Source organism: Caretta caretta, chromosome 4 (assembly GCF_965140235.1).
Source record: "Caretta caretta isolate rCarCar2 chromosome 4, rCarCar1.hap1, whole genome shotgun sequence".
NCBI classification, from domain to species: domain Eukaryota; kingdom Metazoa; phylum Chordata; order Testudines; family Cheloniidae; genus Caretta; species Caretta caretta.
Genome location: NC_134209.1, coordinates 79,905,424 through 79,930,371, shown reverse-complemented (window position 1 = coordinate 79,930,371; position 24,948 = coordinate 79,905,424). Strand labels below are relative to the sequence as shown.

Below are 24,948 nucleotides of genomic sequence, written 5' to 3'. Positions count from 1 at the left end.
AATAATGAAACTTTGGGAGTCATTCTTAAAGTTTCATTGAGGGCAGCAAACCAATGTCTCTATCAAAATTAAATGATTTTTCCTTTTTAAAATTATCATGTATCCAACAAGACTTCCTGTGTTGAGACTGGCTGAAAATGAATTATTAATTAAAAGTTTGGCATAGAATTTACATATTTTTTCCAGACAGTAGAACACTTTTTTTTGGGAGCACAGAACAGTCAGTCTGTGTTATTGCAGTAAAGGTGTCTGGTAGTACTGTAGCATGCTGGATTTTATCTTACCCAGATGAAGATTAATGACTTATGAAAGGTCTTATCAGATAAGTAATGGGTAACACAAGCTTGGTTTTGAACTTCTGAGGTTAGACTTTTCCGAGTCTTGGTGTGTTTTAGGAAGTGGACAGTCTAAGTAACTTTATGCTATATTGTTAACTACACATGAATCCAGAAGGATGTAACAATCCCTTGAAATGGAATTTGATATGGAAACCATGCTACTTAGTTTCCTGTTAAAGAACAGAAGAATTCCAAGTACTGAGTATTTCGGTTTAACAAATGGAAATGGCAAACACCACATTTATCACTCATGTGTTTCTGGACACAAAGACACTAGCCATCTAGCAGAATTATCTTATTTTTCTAAGTGCTTATATAACAAGACAACAAGATGTCCTTTAAGATATTTTTTCAATTTCTTAAAGTGATTAACAGTGGAAGCCCTGAGAATTTACTTTTCAATAATGGATTGATTTAGTTTACTATGTATTTTACCATGATACATTTTATCTATTTAAGTAAAATATTTGCAAATACTACATTTCATTAATAATAAATCTCATAAAAGGTAAAAGTAATTACTATATTTTACAAACTGGCTATTTCTGGGCTGGGTGATTGGACAGTCAAATAGAATTGTGTATTTTTGAGGTTCCACTATGACAAAACCATGAGAAAACTGACTAAAGCTAGGTCACAGTAGTTTCAAAAACCTCTAAGAGCATCTGTCTAATTAAAATATATTTGAGGGGTAAGCAAACTGCCATTGGTTCAGTGGATTTGTTCCCCAAAACCAAGACTGTTTTTGTCCCACCAGAATTCTTGCAAAAGGATTTATTAGCAAATATTTGTATAAAACACTTGAGTAAAATATAGGTTCATTGTATGTAGGAATTAGGCAAATAATTCCCATAATAGAAGCTGGATAGCTAGTTCTCTGTGTATTTAGTTAAGATTTAAATACTGATCTTGTGCAATTGGTTTCTTTCCCTGTTGCTGTGTTAACTAAAATCTGGTTATTTGAAGTAAAAAATGTCTGTTCTATTTCCAGCAATCATCAGCTGACAAATAATTTCATCACAGAAATCTGTTCCAGACAGCAGCTCTGAAATGCTGTTCTCAAGGCCTTGAACATATTTAGCACTTGACTAAATGAATACAAAAGCATTCTGTTCGCTGAAACATGTAAAATGCTGAGGCAAGCAAGCACTTGATTATTTTGTCAGTTGGATAACAAGAAGGGTTGTATTTCACACGTTGATCTTTTTCATTTATTGCTTGTGAGTCAGAATCATCGTAAGTGAGACCTAAATGTAGCTAAGAAACCTTTCACCCCTGACCTCTATGTCTACAAATAGTATATTTTCTATTAGATCTTTAGGGAACAAAGCTGTACCCATGTCCATGTTGGTATTTCTGTTTTTAGTGTTCTGGTTCTGAGCATTTTTACTAATTTCTCCCTGGTGTAGTGTTTTTCAGAGATGACCGTTTACTTCCCAGAATGTGTGTGCGCATCACATGAAAGGTGATGCTTTTCTTTGATCTGCAGCTTTGATTTTCAACTTTGATCTTCAGCTTCCTCCATTGTGATGCACATGTAATCCTGGGAAACAAAGAGTTTTTGGCCATGATGCAATGTATAGAGCAACAGCTCTATGCATTTCATAATTCCAAAGCCACAACAGAGTTTGCCATAAAAAAAAAAAGAGCGGGTAAGAACAGTGGTCATTTTCTGCACTGTGAAAAACCTGTCAGCTGTAAACCTGTTTCCTATTTCTATTCTTGGTCCTTTATGCCCTGAGCCACCACAGATTAAGAAAGCAATGTACTCAATGGGTCCCCTCTAGTAAACTGGGAATCTGTCTGGAAGGCAGGGAGGAACAAGTAAGTGTAGAACAGAATTAAATGGAGTGTGACGAGAAACCACAGAGTTCCAGCAAAGACAAAGAGGTGCCTCAAATAAAAAGAATAGATAATATCAGCTCAGTCTTGTGAAAACTCTGAACATTTGGTAACAAAAATAATGAAAACGTTAGTTGACGCCTTCTCTTTTATGTAGGGAATTCTGATCATCATTGCTGCACCTCCCTTCCACCTACACAGCAGTTCCAGAGTGATTTCACCTTGTATTCTCATGAGCTCTAAAATTAGAGATTAAAGCTTTACAGCATCTGAAAGATGCAGTGTCAAGATTTCAGAAGACATGCAGCACTGACTAACTCTGGAGATAGTTCATGAGATAGGAGCCACGAAATATTTGGTCAGAACTTAACTGAGGAGAGGTGTGATGGTTAGCAAAATGGTACAGTTTAGGGGCCTGATATCTTATGAGCACCAGAATGAGAAAATGGCTGTTTGTGATAAAACTGAGAATATAGATTCTTAGTGGTGTTGGGCTCTTTACCAGATAGGTCAATATATTTTAACCATGCCAAGCACCCTCTGCCAGCCTATCCCTGGAAACAACTTAACTCATGAATATTTTAATCAAGAGAAAATAAGGTTTTTTTTGGTGGCAGCATAGAAAAAAAGTCACCCCTCTAGGAATTAGCCACCAATGCTTTTGAGATCATCAGTTTTTGGGTGAGGAGAAGCTGGTTTGTTGTGAGATTTCTCTCTCCTATTTTGCCACTATCTCAATCTATGCAGAGAGTAACTCCACTATGCCTAATGTGCATAGGGATGGAAGAATCTTAAATTTTTGGATTTCACAAAGAGTTGAGAACATTCTGAAAATAGAGAGCTGTACATTTGTTATACAACTAAATATATATATGTGTGAGAGCCTATATTGCAACATAACTTGTAATTGAGGCTTGACTATTAAAACATGCTAATAGGTTATAAATACTTTACAATAATTGTTATAACACATATTTCCAGTTATAAAGTCCCTAAGAATATAAAGACCTAGTGAGCTGACCTTGGACTGGGAAGCACCAACATGCCAGCACAGCCTGAGCGGTATGATAAGGACAGAATACAAAATACTGCAGATACACTGGGGTAGCAGAGGACAGCTGCCACAAGAAAACTGAGGTAGTGTTAGTAGGGAGGTGGATCAGAGTAGCAGGGAAAGCTGGGCTTCTATTCTCTCTAATCCATTTATACTTTCTCTCTCTTAATCTAGTGATAGCTTTAGTTTATTTTACCTTTACTTTTCATTTCTGAATGTTGAGTTACCCCTCTGAATTTAGATGCTGTTGATCTCATGTTCTCTTTTCTTTTACATAGTGAAGAGCCAGAATCTTAGCTGGTGTAAATTGAGATAGTCTTTCAACTTGGGTGGAACTACTCCAGCTGGGATCTGCCCTATAATGTGTATACTCATTGACTGAGAACTGGTTGTATTTTAACTATCAGGATGAAAAGGCTGAATTTTGTGGCAGGTCTGTTACATTTGCATTACTTTTTCAGTTTCAAACTTAATGCAGCCACATTTGGAAATTTTGTACAGGGCTATTTCCTATCATGCATCCTTGGGTTACTGTAGCAAAACATGAAACCTAGAATGCATGATCCAAGGTAAGTGATGTCTATCTTCTCAGAAATTTTTGGTCAAATTATGCAGCACTGTGCTTTGAAAGAGTTTATGTGCAGCAATTTTCTGGAAATGTATGAAAAATGATTTTATATAGTTTTCTTCTTACATGCCTTTAGACAATTATCTTCAAGTAATTCAATACAGTTTGTGGCTGCCTCCAGACGTCTGAGTAATGGCCAAAGCATCAACAGCTGGTAAATGACTCTATAGGCTTTTTTTTTTTATCCCCAAGCAGACTGTTCTTTGAAGGATTCAATCAGCATAAAGTCAAAATGTCAAAGAAAGAAGTACAGAGCAGGTAATTTGACAAACTGTGATGTTGGCCCTAAGTAATCTGACTAGTTATTAATTCACAAAACAGTCTGAAGAGATTTGTGATGTAGGCCGATTTCCGTCTAGACAGAGAAAGGAGTGTAAAACACATTTGGCAGATAGAACATAACAGTGACAAGAAAAACCTGTTTCACAGTCTCTCAGCTGTATGAATTTATGGAGGTCTCTGTTCCTATTTCATTAATATCGACCGATAAACATCTAGGGCTCACGAATTTTGCATTGTATGGTTTTTTGTGACAGTTGGACACTAGCTATATAATACAACATAAGACATGTATAGCATCAAAATATTTCAGTAAATTGGTGAAACTGCATCTACCTCAAACTTTCGAGTACCTGCCCACATACCACCACAGGTTTTCATAGTTTGTCAGCTTCCTCACACTTTACCCAGTTCTTGTGCATGTTCTCACTGTCTGCATTCAGCAGCAGTTGAAATTTGCTTGCTTATGAGCCATTCCTTTCACAGGTATTGGTTTATCTGGTTTCCTAGAATCTGCATTGCAATACAAAGCAACAAGAAGGATCCACTATATTTCTGGAATCAATTCAACTGCTCATTGTAAAAAATGCAGTAAGGTTCCTCAACTCTGAAATTCTGCTCCTCACACAACAGGCAAAGTTAAAGTTCTTCCGGTTTGGACAGATTCTGCTAAATTTGTCTTATTCCCTATACACATATAGTGTTTGATCCTAAACTCCTGAAACCAGTGGAAGCTTTATCATTAACTTCATTGGGTGCAGAATCAGGCCCACCGTGTGGACTATCACTGGGAACAGTAGAAACCAGAAAAAGCTAGTTCAACAATGGTACATGCAGAGAATCTCACATGGACACCAATGAGAGTTCCATGAATATAGCTGGCCAGACACGGAAACGAGAGCATTCTGCACCTTCAGAGTGATGATGTAGTACATTCCAGAGAGCTGGGGAAAAGACCATCTCCTGAATCAGAATCCCTCCTACAATTTTCCCATCTTTGTACAGGTAGTAGTTATAAATACTGATTTACTGTCAGTGTCAGTATTATTTTAATTTTAATTATTACAGTATTAAGTTCATTTCACTGGTACTCTACTTATATTTTAGCTAGTAATAATGCCTAGCTCTTGTTCAGCACTTTACAAAGGAAGTGAGTATCATTATCCCCATTTTACAGATAGGGATACCGAGGACCAGGGAAGGGTAGTGACTTTCCCAGGCTCACTCAGCAACTAAAGGCAGAGACAGGAGTTGACCCAGTTCTCTTGAGTCCCAGTCCAGTAGATCACACAGTCTCCAAAATAGAACACAATTAGCTCATGTCGCACTGTTAATCTTCAATGAGTGGTTAAAATTGCTAAAATATGCAGAGACGATCATATCAATGAGAGTTAATTCTGAAAATAATTTTAACTAGATGTGAAAAAAGCAAAATGCAGATTTCTTGGTGAGCTGTAGACTTCCTAGAAAACTTTGCTTTAAATTTTACTTCCTTCAGAAACCTTGAGACATGCTGATGGGGTGAGGGAATATAAGCTACGTTTAGGAGATACAAAGCAGAGGAGTTGGTAGTAGAGAAAAGGGAAGCTACGTATCGTGTACAGTAACTGGAGTTCTTTGAGATGTGTTATAGTATGCACATTCCACTGACGGTGTGGCATGCACCTCATGTGCTAGAGACTGGAGTCTTTTTGGACAGCAGTACCTGAAGGGGGCGTGTGCACTTTTCAGTTCTTGTGCTCTGCTGCGAGGGCATATAAAAGCAAAGGACGGTCTCCCCCTTTCAATTCCTTCTCACTGCAGAATCTCTTACGGTAGGACTCTGAAGTAGAATGGATGCAAGGGTGGGATGTGCATACAGACAATACATCTTGAAAAACTCCAGTTTCTGTACATGGTAAGTAACTTCCCTTTCTACTTCGAGTGATTGCCCACGTGCACTTTCCACTGATGGTGACTCCCACACAATTATTATATTATGGAGGTAGGAGCTTGAAGTAGTTAACAAAACAATTATGGAAGGCTTCTGTTAAAGGCACAGTGTCATGAATGTGTGCATTGACACCCAAGTTGCAGCCTTTCAAATGTCTGATATGGGTAAGTTTCACAGTGATGTAGTAAGGTTTCACAGGGGTTGGTCCTGGGGCCGGTTTTGTTCAATATCTTCATAAATGATCTGGAGGATGGTGTGGATTGCACCCTCAGCAAGTTTACGGATGATACTTAATTAGGAGGAGTGGTAGATACGCTGGAGGATAGGGATAGGATACAGAGGGACCTAGGCAAATTGGAGGATTGGGCCAAAAGAAATCTGATGAGGTTCAATAAGGATAAGTGCAGAGTCCTGCACTTAGGACGGAAGAACCCAATGCACAGCTACAGACTAGGGACCGAATGGCTAGGCAGCAGTTCTGCGGAAAAGGACCTAGGGATGACAGTGGACGAGAAGCTGGATATGAGTCAGCAGTGTGCCCTTGTTGCCAAGAAGGCCAATGGCATTTTGGGATGTATAAGTAGGGGCATAGCGAGCAGATCGAGGGACGTGATCGTTCCCCTCTATTCGACATTGGTGAGGCCTCATCTGGAGTACTGTGTCCAGTTTTGGGACTCACACTACAAGAAGGATGTGGAAAAATTGTAAAACGTCTAGTGGAGGGCAAGAAAAATTATTAGGGGACTGGAGCACATGACTTATGAGGAGAGGCTGAGGGAACTGGGATTGTTTAGTCTGCGGAAGAGAAGAATGAGGGGGGATTTGATAACTGCTTTCAACTACCTGAGAGGTGGTTCCAGAGAGGATGGTTCTAGACTATTCTCAGTGGTAGAAGAAGACAGAACAAGAAGTAATGGTCTCAAGTTGCAGTGGGGGAGGTTTAGGTTGGATATTAGGAAAATCTTTTTCACTAGGAGGGTGGTGAAACACTGCATTTTATGGGTCCTTCCACCATTTCAGTGAGAATAGGACCAATGGTGGGATGGAGATGGGCTTGTCCAAGTGATGTTTGGAGGTTGTGTAAACCAACTTCGGCCAACCCTGCAAGCATCAGAGGTGAAGTCTGGCATGACGAGTAGTGAATGTTCAGGAGCCTCCTTAGTCTAGGAGGGCCAGGCATGACCTTACATTGGTGTTTGGATTTCTTTCCAGCCGAAAAATAAAGGGAAGACAAATTCTCAAACCTGTCTTGAGGAACAGGAGGTGGAGGAGTCCAGGATTGTGCCAGTGAAGTCATTCCTTTGGACTGGATTAAGCTCAGTTTCTCTTTGTTGACTTTCAAGCCTCACCTCCTGAAAAGGTTGAGTGTAATGGAGATGGCTTTGGAGGTCTGAAGAGGCAATTTTCCCCATAATAGCCAATTGTTGAGGTAAAGATACATGTTGATGTTTTGTCTTAAGTAAACTGTTGCTAGTGATAGCACTTGGTGAATACCCTTGGTGCTGTGGAGAGTCGAAAGAGTAGCATCTGTTATTGGTAGTGGTCCTGTCCCACTGTAAATCTCAGGTATTTCCTGTGGGGCAGAATGATGGAAATGTGAAAGTATACATCCTGAATTTGAGAGAAGCAAATAAGTCTCATGACTTCAGTGTCATGATTACTGATGCTAGGGTGACCATCTGGATTTTTAATTTGTGCATGAAGGTGTTGATGTTCTGCAAGTCTAGGATGAGTTGCCAGCCTCTCTTTCTTCAGGGTTAGGAAAATGTTGCTAAGGAAACCTTCCCCTGTAAGGAACCCTTCTATCACTCTGAGAGAGGGGCATGAGGACCTTGTGACATAGTAGATCCTTGTGAGTAGGGTCTTTGAAAAGAGACAACAAAGGAGGTTAGGGGTAGGTACCATAGAAAACTTGATGGAATAGTCATGTGTTATTGTATACATATTGGTTAGAGACCCAGTATGCCTGAAGTGAGCTAACAGTTTTCTGAAGGGGAGGTCAGAAATTTCTGGAGCTGATGGAGGAAGGACACATCTCTTGACCATCCCATCAAAATGAATGCTTCTGGGGCTGAGAAGATCAGGAAATTTGTGGTGGAGCAGTGGGTTGTCTTCTCCTATGGAAATGCTGTGGTTTCCTGGGTTGTTCTGAAGACCTTTTGTGGTAAAAGAGTTACTGGATTGGTCCCCATGGGGGATACTTCTGTTTCATTTGTTTCCCCTTAAGAATCTGTATGTACTCTGAAGGAAAAGAAGGTGTCTCATGAGTTCTTCGGTGCATCGAGGGCCAAGTCAGTTTTAGAGCTGAACAATATGACCGCTTTTAAAGGCAAGTCCTCCACCACTGTTTGGACTTCTCCATGATGCCACACATATGACAACCGCCATTGCCATTGAGCTGGCAGCCATATCCACTGCATCCAGTGCTGCTTGAGACTCTTTTGGCTACAAGCTAGCCTGCATTATCTAACAACACAAAGTCTTTGTGACTGTCAATCAGAAGGTTGTCTGAGAAGGCAAGCAGTCTTTCTTGTATGCAGAACTTATATCTCGCTAACAGGACCTCATAATTGGCTACACAGAACTGTAGGATTGCTGAAGAGTAGGCTTTCTGCCCAAATAAATCTAGTTTCTTTGGCTCTTTTTCTTTGGTGTGGATCAGAATTGTTTTGTCTCTTTGTTTACCATTACCACAGCAATTACAAAGGAAGATGGAACATGATGCATGTAAAAGAATTCCAGACTCATAGTAGGCAACTGATACTTTTTATCTGTGCTGGGGGATGTAGTGGTACAGAAGCAGGTGTCTGCCACAAGATTCTGGCTGGATCCATGATTGTCTCATTTGCTGGGAAGGCTGACTTCCCTACTGCAGAGGCTTGATGTATGTGTATCAATTTATATGTCTGTTCTTGTCCCTTTGCAATATGGATTTGGATGGTCTCTGCCATCCTCTTTAATGTGTGTTGGAAACCCTTATACTTGTCTGTTTGTGGGGTGTGGGTGGCACTAAGACCTCATCAGGGGATGAGGAGGAAAGAATGATTGGTGCCAGCAGGTTGTCTTCCAGTGCTTGCTCTTCCATTACCTCCTCCTCTGCCTGTGGTTGTGTAGGAATCAGAAGGACTATTAAGGGCAACTGAATGTGCAGTGTCATGGAGGAAGCAGACTTCTGGTGGTGAGGTGGCTACCTGGGGTCGAAGTTCCTATGAGCCAACCAGGGTCCCTAGCAAGGCCACATGGGCATCAGTGTGTATGAACCTAGAAGCCAGGGGATTGGGAACCATAAGCCTGGATTCTGTGGGTCCCAATATCTTTTGCATGAGCAGTGTCTGGATCCTCTACAAGTTGTTGAGGGCTGTGGAGACAGGCTGGGTAAGTAACTCTGTTGCTGAAGTAGAATTTCTTTGTCCTTCAATTCCAAAGAGGAATCCCAGAAGAATGTATAACTTGGATCCATGAGATTTGCCCTCAGAGATTTAGGGATCAAACTACAAGATAGATCATTGTGTGGAAGTCAACAGCAGGGGCGATTGTGGTTCTGGGTAAATCTGCAGGACTACTGGTGCCAGTATCTAAATAGTGTCATGAAGGGTGGCGAGTACATGTTCATGGGAACTGGTTTTGGAGGACATTATAGCAATTTCTGCCACAGTGATGGTGAACTGTCCTAATTGGCTTGATCCAGTCCCAAAAGAGTCAGTGCCTGGACCACGGAAGTAGACAGTGCCATGGTTGATACCGTACTCTTTCCTGAGGTTCTGGATTTTGGTGCCAGATGCTTCAGTGCCATACGGTTCGAACAGTCTCAAGAGTGAACTTCAGTGGGAACCCTTTTGGGTTGCAAAGTCTCAGACAACATTCAGTGCCATGGGGAGGTTTTCCTTATAGGAAATTCTGTTGGGTGACCTGCCCCAATATTTTCTAGCTCCCTGCAGTCTGTCTAAGGACAATGCTATTGTCATGTTTGCAATTTAAGTTGGAACTCTTGAAGGCCAAGAGTTTGCATTTATACGCAGGCTTGGAAGATCCCTGTATATTGGAATCTAGTGAGCCTAATTCAGAAGTGGGTCTCATTGACTTGGTCATTAGGAAGACCTAAAGGCAGCCCTCCTTGTCCTTTCTTCAGCTTGGGAGCTGAAGGACCTGCATATTACACATTTACTGGGAATAAGTGATTCTCTGAGAAAACAGAGGGTCTTCAAGTGTTTGTTTGAAGCTGGGATAGTTCCCTCCCATGAAGGGCAGTGTTTTAATCTCAGCAAATCAGATGACACCATACTGCCCGGGTGAGCTCTAAGAACTAAAGATTGCAACAGGCAACCAAATATAATATACACCTATTAGCTAAAACTACAAGGAGGGGCTGGCGGTCTCTTGGACTGTTGGGCTCCATCTCTAAACTGTGAGAGGAACTGAACAGCAGCAAGCACACCTCTCCTTTACGTGCCCTTGCAGTGGAGCACAAGGACTGAATAGCACATGCATGCCTTATGGATATTGCTGGCCAAAAAGACTCCCACCTCTAGAATATGAAGCACATGCACACATCAGTGGAATGAGTATATGGACAATCGCTTGAGGGAGCACTGCTGATACTATTGATATAGATATGCCAAGGGCTTCTCTCATAACACCAAGTGTATTAAATCTAGAAACAGAATTTGAAACAGTCCTTATTTTCAAAGAATTCTAATTTCCATTTTTTCCAAAGGAACTTATCACACTGATCCACTTTGTTTTATAACATCTAAAAAACAATAACTTGAGTAGAGTAATTTTGCTACAACAAGACATATTGTGGGGGAAGTTTTCAGTAGTTCCACAGAAATTTAGGAACACAGCTCCCATTGACTTTCAATGGAACCAGGCCTCCTAAACACAGTGGGGGCTAAATTTTTTATGCAAAATCTTTTTTCACCCCAAAATGCAGTCTTTGATTGGCTAAAACAATAATCAAATTCAAGTAGATTTTGGCAAATTATTTTGGTTAAAAAATTTGGAAATGTCAAAACAGTTTCAGCATTTCTGAAACGAAACATTTCCACATTTTCTTTTGGAAAAACATTTTATTTTGGAATTTCCCTCAATTTTATTTAAAAAACATTTTTAAATGTTTTAGAAGAAACACAAAATCAAAATAAAGTGTTTTGTTTAGCACTGACAAACATTTTTGTTAACACAAAATGAAATTTTTCTCTACGTATTGGTTTGCCAAAAATTACTAAACATTTTCATTTTGGGTTAACCTGAAACAATTTTCATTTTTGATTTTTTGGACCTGCACCCAAACCAAATAGTCAGTTATTTGTACAGCATTAGTATAAAATCCCTTAGTTACTTCTAAATATCTCCTCCTTTAGCTCAATTTATCTGACCACCATATAACCAAACTCCTAGTTAACCAACAGTCAGTCACAGCCCACAATAGCAATGCATACCATATGTGACTCCCCTGCATATCCAAAGGCTTCAGAGGTCTCTGAAACCCTTCAGAAAAATTGGATTGCACTGTAATTTGACATCCTTAACAAATATAGATGAGTGTATAATTATAACCCTAATCACATAGTTAATACCTGTACTCACTCTTGAGCTGTGAGAGGCCAGTTTGAGCAAATATATTGTTTTCAACTTTCTTTTAAGGTTGTTACCTAGCACATCTCACATTTCAGGCCTCTGAAAACCATGTGGGGCAGTTGCAATATAAAAAAATAGGCACAGATGCAAGTTTTGTACTTATTGCCATGACAACTGATGCCCAAAATAAGTGATGGGATTGCATGCACACCCACCTCTCCACATTCTCTGCTAATCAATATTTTCAAGGTCCAAAACTGAGGCAATGTGTCTCAGGGCACAATAGGGAAGTGTTTTGCTGGGGGATAAGGGAGGTTGGTGGAGAAGTGAGGTGAAAAAAGGAGCACCCGCCTTCTCTCTTCCAGCCCAATTTCATAAAAGACATGGTGGAAGACCATAGTTATCTATATTAGCCCTTCACTGTTTTTTCCTAGTCCCAAACCTTTCCTCTTCAACCTAGCTTTTACCCTAGATTCCTCACATGCACACCACCAATTCACCCACTCAAATCACCAGTTGATTCCGATCCCCCCTGTATTCAATCCTGCTAGTTCACCCCATGCCCACCAGTGCAGAATCTCAAAGTTCCTAGGCTCCTCTAACCAAGTCCTATCAGTTCAGAAATATCCTATACAACACCTATGTCTCAGGCAGAGAATTCTTCTCTTCTGCCCTAATTTCTCCACATCTGAACACTTATTTATTTATGAGTTCTGAGCCATCTCCTCTCTGATACCCCAAGGCTCAGAACACCCCACATTCACTCACAAACCTTCAATTGCAAAAAACAAGCCCCGGTTCAGACCCCTTCACCTTGCTACCTGTCACCCTCTACCACTGAGCTAAGAGGCATCCCCTCCCCGAATTGTTGTTTGATCTGGGAAAGTAGGAGCAGAGGCAGCATATGAAAACAGCCCTATACTCTGCTGATGCGATAATGAACTGAAATAACCCTGCTCTGTGCCTTCTCTCTGCTATCTGCCACTTATGTGCTGCAGGGCCAGGAGTTCCCTGCCAGGCAGCCAAGTGTGCTACATTACAGTGACTGGAGCAACTCTAGTCATAGCAAGAGCTGTCACTGGCAGCAAGTAATGCTACATTCTGTAGTTTGAGCCAGGGACTACAAAATTGGGACAGTACTGGTAGTATTTAGCCCCATTAGCTCCTACTAATTAGTTTTTCCCTTGACTTAATCTCTGGAGAAAGGGAGGGCAGGAGGGTTGGCTGCAGTGCTCTTAAAGGACATTTGCCAAGCAATCTATGCAAAAGCCTAAACAATTGCTTTAGAAGAAACCATTTTCTTTCTCTCTCACAGAACAGGAGCTAGAAGTGCCATGTTGGTGATATTAGTGATTTCATGCACAAACACAAAAATGGTATGGCAAGGAAGAACATATGTTCTAATTCCTACAACTTCCACCTGATATCCCAGAAAAGTCCATATCACAATTGTGTGAACAGTGAAAAAAGGAGGTAGAGAGAAAAGTGCAAATGGAAGGACCATTTTTATGCCTGCTGAGTTCCAAGAGCCACACCTTGTGAATACACTGGAAAGGCTCACTGGAACTAAAGGTGCTTATTTTGAGCCAGCTCTGCTTACATTTGGGACAGCTTGCATCTGGGAAGCTAGACTGAGGAAACCAGCATTTAGTGGTCTGGTGTTACAAAACTATGCAAGTAGAATTTGGGTGATGGAATTTTGCAGGGATTGTTTTTCCTCATTAGCTTGCAAGTTGCTCATTTTCTGAGAATAAAGATTGTTTAAAGGTTTTGATAGTGGGGCCCTCCATATTGGTCTGAATGGAATTTACTGTTTAACTAATACAGAAATTGATGTAAAGCACAGTGCAGAATATGAAGCCTGTGATAAAAGAATAGACTGTCTTTAAGGGGGTTTTCATATTACCAAAGTGCTCCAGAAACATTGTTCTATTTATGGCTTAAATGCAAACACAAAGAGCTAGTGAATCAAAAGATTATTTTTTCATATGATTCTTACCAGGTTCAGCTGCAGACCGGGGCTCTGGATATCACATTATCCAAGGAGAAAATAAACAAGAAAAATGTATTAGAAAGAGGTTACATTAATAACAAGAATAAAAGTTCTGTATAGAAACACTACAGGCAAGTACAGTATCTATGCAGATGATACTGGCAGGAAAAATCAAGGATGACATTCATATCGCCTGCCTATAATAGTTCTTCTGGAATTAATTTACTTGGTCTGTATTACTATTACCCAAATAAGTGGATAAGAGGTTTTCCCTTTATCCAGAACTCAATCCTTATGGTGGAAAGTGACTGCTTTGACTGACCGAGGATAATTCCATGGTGCTTTCTTGAGAATACATGAATATTATTTGGGCTAGCCAAAGGGCTATTTCTTACTTTTTTGGAGAATTCTGAAGTCTGGAGAATCTTGGATTTCAACACCCTGTCGAAACCACTTGACGTACAAGGGCGGAGCTCCCCTGACTCTGCACTCTAGTACAACAACCTGTCCTTCAGATGCTGTGGAGTTTTGCAGCTCCTGAAATGTGACAAACATGCTTTAAATTAACAAAAAATCATACATACTTTAAAACGCTCAAATCAAGATTCCCTTTCTCCCCCATCCTCAATTTATTTCATTGTGTCATAACATTCTGCTGATTTTCTTTTCCAGGAACAGTGTTTTCAGTTGGAATATGTTTAATACAGGGCCTATTTTCGAATACATTCTTGGCATGGTTACAGAAGAAGTAGTGCACTGTTGGTTCTCTAGGAGGCTGATCTTCTGAAAGCATTATCATCAAGGAGAAAGTGGAAAATGGTTAACTCCTCACAAGAGGTGGATGTCAACAGATAGTCTTCTATCTCATTTTTTACCCCATGGTGTGACATGAAGAATTTTCAGCTGGCACACATCTTTTAAGATGTGCATTTTATTAACTACATATTGGCTAATCTGGACATGAGAGAATAAATTGTTCTTGTTCGCCAATACATATATGTTAGGCATAGTATTAATGTAAGTGTTAGGAAGTTATGTTACTGAATGTATTATACCCTCCTCACAATTCTGTCCAGCCATGTCAAGTATACCATAACATCTTGTACTAGCTGAAGTAAGCTTTGGCTTAAGTTAATTGAAAAACTGTCAGCATCAGGACATGAGTGTGTTACCATAGCAACAAGTGGGAGTTGCTCTCACAGGTTAACAGTAGAAGGTCCCAAAGGGAAAAGGACAAGATATATGAATGTTCTATCCCGGCACAAACCTAGAAGGTACCTTCATGGACCAGTACCTGAAAGGCTAGTACCCAAGACAAAGATAAGGAAAGGAACAGAACAAGTAGTTAAGGAAAACTGGACAAACTGGTGGTTTGAATTTCAGTGACATGTAAAGAGTTTTGTAACTTCTACAATCATCCTATAAATACTCCTAGCTAAAATTTGTTACTTTGTGAGCACATCATTCTGTGTAAAGTAAATGTAACAATGATGCACAAGATGACTTCCAAGAGGCTAGTATCATATTGAACTTTTTTCCTGTATTACATTATTATTGCTTTAGAGCAATAAACCTGACTAGTATTGGTTATTTGATCTCCTGAATACATTTCATAACGAACGAAGGTATGGTCAAGCAACTGACTACATGATTTACCAACGCTATTTTCAGACTGACATTTAGAACATGAAAGATGTTTTCAAGATGTTTTTTTCTGAAACATTTGAAGCCATCAAAGCAGAGTAAAATAATACAAATGAATTTGTTGAATGTTCACTTGTGTGTTGTTGCGTAGAGACAGAGTTTTGGCCTACAAGTTTGTAATGGAATGTTGCATGCACTTGAAGAAATACGCAGAGCTTTGATAAAGACCTGCTATAGCAAAGGTGAAGCATCATACTTGAGTAAGGGGTGGGAAGGAAGATTATGACTATTTTGTGTAAGTTTGCTGTTATCCATGTTAAGAGTATGATGCAAAGAAAGACTCATTTGTTGCTGTCTGGCACAAGCTATCTGCCTCATTCCTGTATTTTGTTTGTAAAATCTGCACTTTCAGGCCCTAATCCAACAAAGCACTTAAGCATGTATTCAATTTTAAGCACAGTACTCCCACTGACTACTCATATGCTTACTGCTAAACACCTAGATGTGCTGTGCTGAAATATAGCCTAAATTTAAAATCTATGAGTTGGTGATTTTCCCCCTGTAGTTAGTATAAAAAGAGGTTTGTGCCAACTCATGCTATGTTAAGGAAGTGTTGACTGTACGTGTTACTTATTGTTGAATACCATGTTTTGAGGGGGCTGTCTTCCCCAGTTGGTGATATGTTGGTCTGTTTATTCCAGTGGTTCTCAAACTTCTTGTTTTGGTGACCCCTTTCACACAGCATGTCTCTGAGTGTGACCCCCCACCCCTTAGAAATTAAAAACACATTTTTTTATATTTAACACATTTTAAAATACATTTAAAATCCTATTGTTTAAAATGAATGTGCCTTTCCTCACAACTTTTAAATTATGACTAAAACACATTTTTATCAAATTATTGTTATAACCAGAAAAGTTTTTTTTTAAATAGTTACTGTTTAATACTGGGGGCAGAGGCACAAAGAAACATTGTCAATATCACTCTTCATAGCAGACATAGCACTCCATTGCCACCCTTACTTCTGCGCTGCTGCTGGCCACAGCTGGGCAGCCGGAGAGCCACTCTTCAGAGCTGGGCAGCTGGAAAGCCACCCTTACTTCTGTGTAATGTTTGACCTTTGCACTGGGAAGGGTGCCTATGGGGAAGCTAAGGCAAATGTTGGGGTGGCTATAGTCCCCATAAGTCTTCCTCTAGTGCCACTCCTGCCTGTGTGTCTCACTGTTAAATTATAAATTACCTTTTTTTTTGAGGGGGGGGAGGGGAGGCAATCTCAGTGTTCTGATTGGTCTACAGTTTAATCAAGTCCTCTAATGAAAAATCAAGTCCTCTAATGTTGTCTCAGTCCCAGGCCAGCCTTAGGGAAAATGGTGTCCTAGACAAACTTCTATTTTGGCACCCTTCTTTGGAGGCGGATGGGCTCAGGCTGTCAGCCCCACCATACATGGGTCTAGAGCTGACAGGCAGATCCCGCCATGTGTGGGACTGACAGCTTGGGGACCCCATGTAATAACCTTGCAACTCCTTGAGTCTGAGAACCCCTGGTTTATTCCAACAGTGTATGTTCTGAACTTTTAGGAGTAATTTAAGGTGAATGTGAGCTTAAATATTTGATTTATCTGTAAATAATTGCAGAGTTTCAATAACCCTTAATAGACTTTCCACCAATACTTCCTCACTGACAAATAAGTGGTTTGTGCCTTTATTTTTAAAAGATCCTCAGGATAAGGATGGATGATATATCTGAAATGTTGGAATAACTATATTATACATGAATGACTTTATTGTTAAAATAACTGCAAAACCATTAGATTTTATTATCCAGGATGAAATCATGGGAATGGGTTTTTCTTATTAGCATGTGTTGCCAAATGTTTTGTTTTTAATTTTTGTAGCCATGGCCAAGTACAAGTGATAGGTATGCTACAAACACATAAAAATGCACATATAATTCTTTAAAACTTTTCAATAGAGCAGAAGAACAGGAAATTCACTATTACGGTGTAAAACTGTTTTTCTTAAGTGGCCACTAGTACCTTCAAGGAAAAGGACTCATAAAAAACTATACAAAGTATATGTTTTAATATGATTAAAGGATTCATGCATTATTAGAGACTGGAAAGTAAAATCTAGAATGTATACAATGATAGAGAAAACAGACCTTTGTAAAAATGGGTGTGGAGTAGATAGGCTTGGATCCATCTAGTCGGTACAGATATGAAGTAGGGCTTTGGACCTAGAAAACCAAAAATGACAGTCACTTGAAGTGCTAAATGTATTATTACTGTAAAGTTTGAATATGCTCTGATAATATGTTCAATATAGATCTAATGCAAATCCAACTACATAATCCTGCAAAGGAGTTTTTATTATAGTACAATTGTGCGACTTTACTATTTCACATGTGTGCTTCTGCAATCAAAATGCAAGATTTAAAGGTTTCAGTGATCCACACGAGAATTGTGTTCCCAACTGTCATTACCTTAATGAGTTGTGTGTGTTTGGTATCTGATCATCTTTAAAATATTTTCTCAAAATGAAGTACTTCTGCATCTTCTATTATTACGTACCATATAACAATGTAGTATGTTATTAAAAAAATAATCTAAGTACTAGGAGGGCTTGAACCAATGTAACAAAAGGAGAGAGGAAGAAGAGTTAATTTCAATTAAGTTAATATTGAGAGAAAATATTGTGATTGTCTAGAGACCAACATAGATACTTTATAACTTACAATCGCTTTAGGCAAACTTATTTCCAACAGCTGGTGTAAAAAACAGCAAAGTATAACTGAAACCACAACCATTTGATTTAAGTTAACCACAGAAAATAAAAATTAAAGAGTCATTTTGTGCTAAAAGTATGTAATTAAATGTCATATGCATAGGGAGTTCTGAGCAGTATAAAAAGAATACACATAAGAATGATCAAAAATCGTATTAATGTACCATACTGTGCAGTGTTCAGTATAGAATCACAGAATCATAGAATATCAAGGTTGGAAGGGACCTCAGGAGGTCATCTAGTCCAACCCCCTGCTCAAAGCACGACCAATCCCCAACTAAATCATCCCAGCCAGGGTTTTGTCAAGCCTGACCTTAAAAATATCTAAGGAAGGAGATTCCACCACCTCCCTAGGTAATGCATTCCAGTGTTTCACCACCCTCCTAGTGAAAAAGTTTTTCTTAATATCCAACCTAAACCTCCCCCACTGCAATTTGAGACCATTACTCCTTGTTCTGTCATCAGCTACCACTGAGAACAGTCTAGATCCATCCTCTTTGGAACCCCCTTTCAGGTAGTTGAAAGCAGCTATCAAATCCCCCCTCACTCTTCTCTTCCGCAGACTAAACAATCCCAGTTCCCTCAGCCTCTCCTCATAACTCATGTGTTCCAGTCCCCTAATCATTTTTGTTGCCCTCCGCTGGACTCTTTCCAATTTTTCCACATCCTTCTTGTAGTGTGGGGCCCAAAACTGGACACAGTACTCCAGATGAGGCCTCACCAATGTCAAATAGAGGGGAACGATCACATCCCTCGATCTGCTGGCAATGCCCCTACTTATACAGCCCAAAATGCCATTGGCCTTCTTGGCAACAAGGGCACACTGTTGACTCATATCCAGCTTCTTGTCCACTGTAACCTCTAGGTCCTTTTCTGCAGAACTGCTGCCGAGCCATTTGGTCCCTAGTCTGTAGCGGTGCATGAGATTCTTCCGTCCTAAGTGCAGGACTCTGCACTTGTCCTTGTTGAACCTCATCAGATTTCTTTTGGCCCAATCCTCTAATTTGTCTCGGGCCCTCTATATCCTATCCCTACCCTCCAGCATATCTACCTCTCTTCCCAGTACATTATCAAGTGCTCAGATATTATGATTATGACTGTGGTGTAAAAACCTATGTAGCACATATGTACACATGCTCAAATACACTGAATGGGGCAAATAAAGTAAGTAACTTCAGCACATCTTTTTTTTTTTACTAAGTTAATCTTCAGATTCCAAATGGCAGTTTAATGATTTCAAGTTAAATAATATGAAGTATGATCCCTCACCCCCCCAAATGGCAGTCCCCCCCCCAATATTTAATTTTGAGAGATATATTTAATATATTTGACTGACTTAACATGATGTCTGAGTACCTGCTGAATGGGCACAGAGATAGGCTGAATTACAGCTGTGGTGACTCCAGCCTTTGGAGTAGAAGATCCTATTGTTAAGGAAACAGAAGTGGTTTTCTTCTGGACCCTGGAAAAAAAGAGGGGGGGAATATTTTTTTTTCAGATCATATAACACTTATCAAATGTGTTACTTTGGAACCAACGTAAACTCAAAATTCTTACAGGATTTGAGATAAACCAAAAGGGATGACACTATGTTTTATTTGCAGTGTTGTTGTAGGTGCATTGGTCCCAGGATATTAGACAGACAAGGTGGGTGAGGCAATATCTTTTATTGGACCAACTTCTGTTGGTGAAAGAGACAAGTTTTCAAGCTTACACAGAGCTCTTCCGTCAGGGTGTCTGAGTACCTGCTGTAAGGTACTGAGTACTTTCAGGAAGAGCTCTGAGTAAACTGCAAAGCATGTCTCTTTCACCAACAGAAATTGGTCCAATAAAATATGACCACTTTGTCTTTCTACTATATTTTATTGTCTATCCTCTTCCTACCTGTCTGTGTCGCTGTGCAATTTATAAACTCGTGCTGATCACACTGTCAGATTAAAATTACAAAATCATCTTCCATCTTAGTCCATGCTCATTACCTTCCAAAATATTAACTTTGGGCAAAGACAGAGAATATCAGCCCAAAGGGTGAGTATGATGGAAGGGTTGAACCCAATCCCTTCATCAGCTGCTTTTCAGTTATGAAAGAAGAGGTTACTCACCTGTGCAGTAACTGACATTCTTCGAGATGAGTGTCCCTGTGGGTGCTCCACTGTAGGTGTTGCTGTGCCCCTGCGCCGTTGTTCGGAGATTTTTACAGCAGTACCCATATCGGCCACGCATTCGCGGAGCCTGCCTCACATACTAGTCTTGTCTTAATAGTGCGCATGCGCGGCCGAACTCCTCAGTTCCTTCTCTACAACGGAGGCCACCCCAGCTCCGAAGTAGAGGGGAGGAGGATGGAGAGTGGAGCACTCACAGGGACACTCATCTCGAAGAATGTCAGTTACTGCATAGGTGAGTAACCTTCTCTTCTTCTTCGAGAGGTGCCCCTGTGGGTGCTCCACTGTAGGTGACTGAAAAGCAGTATCTCTCAAGGAGGTAGGGACCTTGGATCTGGAAGGAATGCAGTAGATAGAACAGCTCTGCCCACACGCGTATCGGTGATGGGTCCCTGTGTAAGAGCATAATGTTTTGCAAACATATTTTCAAAAGCCCAAATGGCAGCTCTGGAAATGTTCTTAAAGGGGGACATTATGTAGAAAGGCCACTGAGGCTGCCGTGGTGAGAGTCCTGATAAAAGTAGGGGTAGTCACATTCTGTAATTGATAGCAGAGACAAATGCAACTCGAGATCCAGTTGGAAAGTCTGTGGTTAGAGATAAATGACCCCTTAGAGCATTCTGCAATGGGGACGAATAGCTTGTCGGAACGCCTAAAGGTTTTAGTCCTGTCCAAATAGAAGGACAAACCCCTGCACACGTCTAAAAAGTGCATTGTAGATTCAAAGGAATTTGCATGTGGTTATGAAAAAAGGTAGGGAGATGGATAGGCTCACTGACATGGAAAGATGAGTTCACCTTCAGTAGAATTCTGGGGATTAAGTGTCGGGTGACTTTGTGCTTAAACAATATGGTGTATGGTGGATCTGCCATGAGTGCTGCAATTTCTCCTGTGCGTCTCGCAGAGGTAATTGTTACTAGAAATGGAGTTTTCATAGAGAGATGTAGGAGGGAACATGTGACTAATGGTTCTAATGGTTTTTTGGTTAGGCATATTAAGACTAAGAGAAGGTTCCAAGGTGGATTAGGTAGTTTGATGTCTGGGTATAGGGTTTGGGGTCCCTTAAAGAATCGCTTAGTAATAGGGTGAGCAAAGATAGGCCTATCGTTGGTGGCATCATGGAACACTGTAATTGTGGCCAAGTGGACTTTGATGGAACTCAGGGAGAGTCCAGAGAGAGTTTAATCTCTAACAGATAGTTGAGGATTAGTGGGAGAGGCGCGGAAAAAAGGAGCGGTTTCTTTGGCAGCACACCAGTGTGTAAATCTTGTCCAGTTATGAAGGTAGGTGGTCCATGTAGAATTTGTTGTGCTATGAAGGAGTACATTTCGAACCTGTTCTGAGCAAGTTCACTCGGCATGAGAGAACCATGAAGGAGCCAAATCTTGAGGTGTAACATGGTTAAATTGGGGTGGAGTAGTAGACCGCGTTGTTGGGACAAGAGATTCAGGAGGCGGGGTAGTGCGATAGGTGTGGAAAGCACCATCTTGAAAAGGAAAGGGTACCATGTCTGTCTGGGCTATGTGGCGGCGATCATTAGGACCCTGGCTTGGTCTGTTAGTATTTTTATCAGTACTTTGTGCATGAGTGTTATTGGGGAAATGGGAACATGAACACATCCCCTGAGGAGTGTTTTCCTAGTTCTGCTCTGGAACAAAATCTTGGGCATTTCTTGTTTGCTGCAGTTGCAAAAAGGTCGGTGGTTGGATATCCCCATGTGTGGAATATGTCTAGTACTATCTCCTCATTTAGTTCTCATTCGTGGTCTATGGGAAATCTTCTGCTGAGGTCATCTGTGGTGGTATTGAGAAAGACAGGTAAGTATGCAGCTGATATTCAGACATTGTGTCTGAGACACCAGTTCCATCGTTTCATCGCTTCTGTAGAAAGGGAGTGGGATCGCGCTGCCCCCGCCCTTGCCTGTTTACATAGAACATGCAGGCAATGTTGTCAGTCATTATCCTGACATGTTGGTTTTGTATGAAAGGGAGAAATTGGAGGCAGACATTGCATATTGTTCAGAGTTCTAAACGCTGATGTGAAGGGACTTCTCGGCAGGAGATGAAAGCCCCTGGGCAGCGTATTGGGGCATGTGTGCTCCCTGTCCCATAAGGGATGCGTCCATAGTTCTGATAACCGGCAGGACGTCCTGTAGAAAGGGGACCCCGGAGCAAAGGTTGTGAGGCAATGTCCACCAGTGGAGGGAGTCCTTGACTCTGGGAGGTATGTATAAAAGGTTGTTCAGACCATGGATATTCGGTCTGTAGGCAATGGTCATCCAATTTTGGAAACACCTCATGAAGAGGCAAGCGTTCCTGACTACAAAAATGCAAGAGGCCATGTGGCCTAGCAGCTGTAGGCAATCTCGTGCAGTCACCTGTGGACTGTTGTACAGCTTGGCAACCAAAAGGTTGATGGTGTTGAGAAGATGGAGTGAGAGTGGTGCTATTCTTTTGCGTGAATCAAAATGTGCTCCTATGAATTCCAGTTGTGGGGTGGGAGTGAGTGTAGATTTTCTTTGTTCATTTGCAGGCCAGGAGCATGGAAACATTGGACTGTCTGTTGTGTGGATTGAATGGCTTCTTGGAGGGTCCTGGCTTTGAAAAGGCAGTAGTCAACGTAAGTAAAAATTATGATTCCCTGCCTTCTGAGATGAGCGGTTACAACTGCAAGGAGGTTGGCATAGACATAAGGCGCAGTCAAGAGGCCAGAAGGTAGGACCCTGTACTGTAGTGTTGTGACCCCAGAACGAAGCGAATAAAACATTTATGGGCAGGATGTATGGTCACATGAACATAAGCGCCCTGCAGGTTGAGGGCTGAAAACCAATCTCCCTGCTTCAGTGCTGTGATTATGGTTGCAAGAGTCACCATTTTGATTTTTTTTTAAATAATAAATTTGTTGAGGCACCTGAGGTCGAGAATGGGTCACCATCCCCCAGTTTTCTTTTCTGTTAAAAGTAATGGCACCTCTTGGTGGAGCACTTGTTCATGAGAGGGGTCCCTGAAAAGGGACAGGGTGTGGGGTGTGGTGGGGGGCAAAGATAGGAAGGGAATGGGCACTGAAGTAGGGATGATGTTTTCTATACCCTCGACCACATCTTCAGATTTGCTTATTAGTGGGAGGGGGTTGACATGGAGCCGATGAATTGATACAGCGAGTTGATATCTTAGTTGCTGATGTTGTTGTTCATATGGTCTATGACTTTGCTGAGCATACGTCGGGTAGCGTGGACATTGATAAGGTTGGTATCTATATTGTCTCCTCCTATTTGCAGGGGTTGTATACAGAGAGACTGTAATGTTGCTCTCGAGTCCTTCATGGAGTGAAGCACATCGTTGGTGTTACTGGTAAATAGTTTTCCACCATCAAAAGGGAGATCTTCACTGGTATTCTGAACCACGCGAAGGAAAGAAGACGATGAAAGCCAGAAAGCTCAACGCATCAAAACTGCTGTAGCAGTGGACCTTGCAGCTATATAAGCAACATCAAGCACAGCTTGTAGTGCGGTACGGGAGATGACCTGTCCCTCAGAGACTATGGCTTTAAACTGATGGTTTTTTTGCTCTCTGGAATGTCATCAATAAAGTCCATGAGTTTCTCATAGTTTTTGTGGTCATGTTTTGCCAGAACTGCTGAATAATTAGATATCCGGAATCTTAATGTGGACGAAGCATACACTTTACGATCAAGCAGGTCCATCCTTTTACTATCTTTAACAGTTGGGGTAGACCTGGAAACTGGTGTTTGTTCTTTTGATTAGCTACCTCTACTACCAATGAGTTTGGCACTGCGTGAGTAAAAAGGAACTCAGACCCTTTGGAAGGAATAAAATATTTCTGGTCAGCTCGTTTACAGATAGGTATGCTAGTAGCCAGTGTCTGCCATATGGTTTTGGCAGGATTCATAATGGCTGAATTTATAGGTAAGGCAATCTTGGATGTGGAGGCAGGTTGCAGGATGTCAGTCAACCCATGCTGGTTTTCAGAAACTTCCTCCAGATGAATATTCAATTCATTGGTGACTCTTTTGAAGAGGTCTTGAAATTTTAAGAAATTATCTGACAGTGTTGGTGGGGCAGCCAGTATAACCTCATCCTGTGTGGATACAGGCTCCAGAAGGGTTGGGGAAGCATGTGTAGTGTGTTCATCGAAGTGTGGAGTAACAGCTTGTTGTTGTGTCTCATTCGTACCCATATGCACTGGTGGTGGTGAGGTGGCATTGCTCCTATTTCTGGTATCTTGGCTATCATAGTGGAATTGCTTATATGGTGCCCATGGACCTCAGTATTGCCACTGACTGGGGAAGGGCATAGGTGGTGCCACCCACGGGTTTGTATACCAGGGAGGGAGGTCTCTGATTAACAAAGACCCAGATTTTGTGTGACCAGTGCTGATTTGGCTCTGTGACTGGGAGAACTGGTATGGTGAAAAGTCTCCCTGCACTATGGCTTCCTCATCACCAGAAAAGAGAGATACAGCTGGAGACAGGTGTCCGGACTGCTTGTGAATGTCCAGAAGAAAAATAGGTGTCAAACAGAGGTACCTGTAGGTTAGGTGACACCTTGTAGGTCCGGTGAATGAATGCACTGCTGTGCCAGAGAGCCTGCGTGAGAGAAACCCTCCGTTAGGAGTGCCTGTGGTGCTGAAGGGTCATTTGGCACCGATGTTCTCCGCACCGTAGCGCTCAATGCATGCGCTGAGGTCAGTGG

General features: G+C 41.1%; 1 protein-coding gene and 1 long non-coding RNA gene across 4 annotated transcripts in view; one reads left to right on the top strand and one right to left on the bottom strand.

Annotated features, from left to right (window-relative positions):
- The window catches only part of PALLD (palladin, cytoskeletal associated protein), a 343,963-nt gene that overhangs the window by 187,567 nt on the left and 131,448 nt on the right, over positions 1-24,948 (bottom strand). For all 3 annotated transcript variants that reach the window (XM_075127793.1, XM_048847662.2, XM_075127792.1), the window contains exons 5-8: positions 19,432-19,537; positions 17,453-17,527; positions 14,043-14,184; positions 13,654-13,677 (exon numbers count right to left, since the gene is read on the bottom strand). In XM_075127793.1, the coding sequence (XP_074983894.1) occupies positions 13,654-13,677; positions 14,043-14,184; positions 17,453-17,527; positions 19,432-19,537 (347 nt within the window). The remainder of the gene's footprint in view (positions 1-13,653; positions 13,678-14,042; positions 14,185-17,452; positions 17,528-19,431; positions 19,538-24,948) is intronic.
- On the top strand, positions 3,255-23,843 carry LOC142071905 (uncharacterized). Its single transcript, XR_012668131.1, has 3 exons — positions 3,255-3,317; positions 22,770-22,856; positions 23,515-23,843. It is a non-coding gene; the product is annotated as an uncharacterized LOC142071905 (long non-coding RNA).